Genomic DNA, 3,994 nt, shown 5'->3' on the forward strand with positions numbered 1-3,994 from the left:
CCCGGGAGGCAGGCGGCGCGGGGTGTGGGTGCCGGGTAGGTGCGCTGCAGGCCGGAGCGGGCGGCGTGGACCCGGGGAAAAGGCGACTGGGGCAAGATGGCTGGAGCGGTCCCAGGCCGGGGGCGCGGCGGGCTGCGGCCCCTCCCACCTGACGTCCCACCGCCGGGCCCAGGCCGCGGCCAAGTTCGAGCCCCAGCTCCGGGAGACCCAGGCTCATCTTCCCCCCCGGCCCGAGACTCATGCCTGCCGCTCCTCTGCCTTTCGGAAACCTTGAAGAAGCTGACTTTGAACTCTGGGAAGATCTTCGCTTTGGAAGTCCTGGAAAATGGGACTTCGAGGAGGCACACTTAGCCCCACACCTAGCAGTTGCCAGTGTCCCTAGGGGAGCAGCTCTTTGTACTGGCTCAGGAATCTGCGAATAGAGAATTTGCGGCCCAGAGCCGAGGACTCATAACAGGTCTGGGCTGGCGCCCGTAGTTCTGCACCTCTCTAGGTATCTGGCACACCCCTCTCCGTGTATCTCAGACGTGGCTTTAGAAAGTCCTTTAATGCAGAAGGACAGTTTCTGAACTGGTTTGTGGACAGCACCTTTGAATTTAATTTGGAAAATCCAGGTGGTGAGTGTTTGGGGCCAAATTATTCTAGCGCCCTATCTGCACTCAGACTCTTTGAGCTGGTAGCAAATAACACCCGTCTCTGGGTGGTATTGGCCGTGGGAAACTTTGGCCTGTCAGTGCACTGTTTGAAACCTCTTCCAGGAATGCCTACCACTGGTCTCAGTTCTGCCCTTCCTCTGTACAAACTCTATACAATCTAGCATGGTCTCTGTGGCACGGAAAGCTTTTTAAATATTTGAAGGCAGCCAGATATGTTTCCTAGCCACAGGCCCTCTAATAGGAAAGATGCCACCTTCCGGCTTCCTGGTGGCTTCACCAAAAACCCTCCTATCTCTTGCCTTCACTCCAGCTGGAAGTAAACAATGCTTTGAGCTGAACAGGTTTGTGTGTGGACGAGCCTCCCTCTCACAGGCTTTGGGAGAGTTCACACATTTGTCTTTGCTGAATCTTTGTTTGCAGAGATGGAGTCTACCACCTACCCCCTCAATTTGACCCTGAAAGAGGAGCAAGAAGAAGAGGAGATTCGGAACCTGGAGGATGGCCCCACAGACATGCAAAAAGTACGAATCTGCTCAGAAGGCGCATGGGTAAGTAAGAAGGTGTAGGACAGGCCTGGGAGCCAGGCTTGCTTTAGGTATCCTCCTGGGGCAGCCAAGGGAAGTAAAAATAGCCCAGTCTCATGTGTTTGCATTCCTGAGAAAACAGCTCTGTGGTTCAAAAGGCAGTGCAAATAATGGAGGTGGTGGTGATGGGAACAGTTCCTTCAGCCACAAGGCTTGTCATTAGATTTCAAGTCTCAGAAGCTGAGACCTTGTCTCTTGTTGCTCTTGCAGTATGCCCCACTTCATGTCATCATGCACATTGGTTGCAGGCACAAAATAAAGAGAAATATTTTAAATAAGATAGGTCACTGAGCTGTCATGAGAAGAATTCAGGCTTATCACAGTGTGCCCCCCAGGCATAGATTGAAATGTTAAACTGTGAGGAATACACAGATTTAGCATATAAAACAGAATAGTATGATAGAAGTCAGGTGAACTTGAACAAATATAAGTGCAACAGGTATTTAAACTTACATTTATTTGCAGTAGTTACTGGACTTCATGGAAATTGAGTATGAGTTTAAATATTTTAACTAAGCAGTACATTGGCATTATTTAGTTTCTCACTATGTGTAGATATCATGAGTATCGTTAATACATAGCATCCTTTGTGTCCAATAATGAGCAAGATCATAGAACCATGGCACTTCCAAATTATCTAGTCCATCCCCTCCTACCAAAATGAACCTCAGGTACAGAAAGGTTATGTGCTTTACTGCCAGAATTCATGTGTACACTTGCTTTCTTACAGCAGATTTCCTGAGCTGTAGCCTTAACAGTAGTATGTCTTATACTATGTATATCTCAGTAAAAACTACCAGTGCATTCCCAGGCTCTGGGTTCACTGGTCCAGTCATGGAAGCTGTCCTGCCTTTTAACCCTTCATGTTCTTTGCCCACCCTGTCTTCACCAGTTCGGACTAAGGCAGGAATCAGTCCTGTCTGGCTTGAAGGCCTCAAGGCAGTAGAAACCCTGGATTTTGAGGCTAAATTGGGCAACCCAGAATATCTAGATGGAGTGCAGAAGTGTGGAAATGAGTGCAGTAAAAGTGGACATCTGAATGTGTTGAGTGGAGAGAAAAGCAAGGTGGAGACCATGCCTTGCTCAGGAAAGAAGGAAGAGGAGAGGAGCTGGAGGAGAGGGCCTGGCAGCTTGATGGGTAGAGGTGGGATTGTGGCCTCTAGAAGTCTGCTGTCCATCTGCAGTTGCTGCACACAGCATTAAGATAAGATCCCCGCCTTTGTGGAGTTGCAGTCTTATGAACAGGACAGGGAAAGAAGCCTGACAGTACAGTATATACACTGCAGCTGCGGAGGGCAGCACAGGATGTTCTCACAGCCAAGGGCAAGAGAGTTTCATTCAGGCTGACTGTGCTTCCTGCAGAAGACCTGGTTTTGACCAGTGGACTATTTTGCCCTTCTTACCACTGGAACATTTAGCAATATATGGAGATACCTTTAGTTGTCATAACCTGAGGTTGGGTGGTCTGAAGTCCTATTAGAATCTAGTGGTTTGAGCCAAGGATCTACCTATGCATCTACAATGCAGATGAAAGTACCCTGTATATATAACAAGGAATTATGTAGACCAAAACACCAACAGTGTAAGGTTGAGGCTCTGGTCTAGAGCATCCAATTAGGCAAAAAAAAAAAAAAAAGAATCTGTATTTTAAATGCATATTTTGGCACTAGAGAATTGAGATGGTTCATAAAAATAGAAAAAAATACACTTTGAATTGAACCTTGTAATGAGTGTGATGAGCAAAGAGAAGGGAGAGAGCTTGATTCTAGGCAAGAGGACAGCATGAGTAACGGAGAAAGAGGCTGTGGGCTGAGTTAAAAGCTGCCCCTGAAGTGCAAGGCAGGAAGTAGGAGGTGGTAGGACAGGGCCAGCCATGGGGACATGGTATGCTGCTCTGAGTAATTAGAGCGCCCCTTAGTCCTCAGCCCATCATTCTACATAAAAGGCCTCTGTGGAGCAAAGAGCTTAGACTATGTTCTGCTGGCACCTTGCTAAGGCCTAAGTGGCCTGTTTAAACAACACAGATTTGGGACTCAGACTCTAGCTGTATGCCCTCAGCCAAGTTAACTTAGCCACTGTTTCCTTAACCATAAAAGTTTAGTAGCAATCTTCATATTCATAACTTAAAGATGAGAGAGAGAGAGAATTTGTATGAACAGAAGTACCCTATACAATGCCTGGCACCTAGCAAAGGCTCCATTGGTGCAGTGATACAGACTCTGTCCCCTCACGTCCCCGCTGTCTGCTGAGTAGTTGGAAAGCCCTGGTGAAGCTGTATAGTGTGTAAATACAACAGTTCCCCTTGGAGATAAGTATTGGAATGCCAGCTTCCCAGGCAGTGCACACAAGCTAAAGAATACCTCCCCAGTAAGTCCTTAATGGTGTGATGAGAGGACAGGAATCATAGACCCTCACTTGTGAGGCCAAAGAAGGATGTCTAATTTTGAGCTGAAGACCACCTAACATCTCAGTTTTTCCCAAGGCCAGCCCTGTTTCCTTGTTTGTCTTCTGTTGTGTTTGGCACACACACAAAAAATCAACAAACTAAAAAAATGAATTGTATTTGAGGAGGAAGCATAAGAATTTATGTCATGTTAATTAGTAGAGGTGATAAACATTACCACTGAAATGTACCCACTGACTTTATAGACATACACAGGTTCCAAGGATTCAAGTGCAACTGATTATGACTAGTAATAATCAGATACATACAGATTAGAGATGCATGCACCAACATCTCAGTGTTAGCAGCAT

The 3,994-nt window shown here is 46.8% G+C and overlaps 1 protein-coding gene across 3 annotated transcripts in view; it reads left to right on the plus strand.

Moving 5' to 3' along the window:
- Positions 1–3,994, plus strand: part of Pogk (pogo transposable element derived with KRAB domain) — a 14,878-nt gene that overhangs the window by 453 nt on the left and 10,431 nt on the right. For all 3 annotated transcript variants that reach the window (XM_029553607.1, XM_008848240.3, XM_029553608.1), the window contains exon 2: positions 1,077–1,204. In XM_029553607.1, coding sequence (XP_029409467.1) covers positions 1,079–1,204 — 126 coding nt within the window. In that variant the 5' untranslated portion in view covers positions 1,077–1,078. The remainder of the gene's footprint in view (positions 1–1,076; positions 1,205–3,994) is intronic.

This window comes from Nannospalax galili, unplaced genomic scaffold, assembly GCF_000622305.1.
Source record: "Nannospalax galili isolate Female #2095 unplaced genomic scaffold, S.galili_v1.0 scaffold383, whole genome shotgun sequence".
Classification (NCBI taxonomy): Eukaryota; Metazoa; Chordata; class Mammalia; order Rodentia; family Spalacidae; genus Nannospalax; species Nannospalax galili.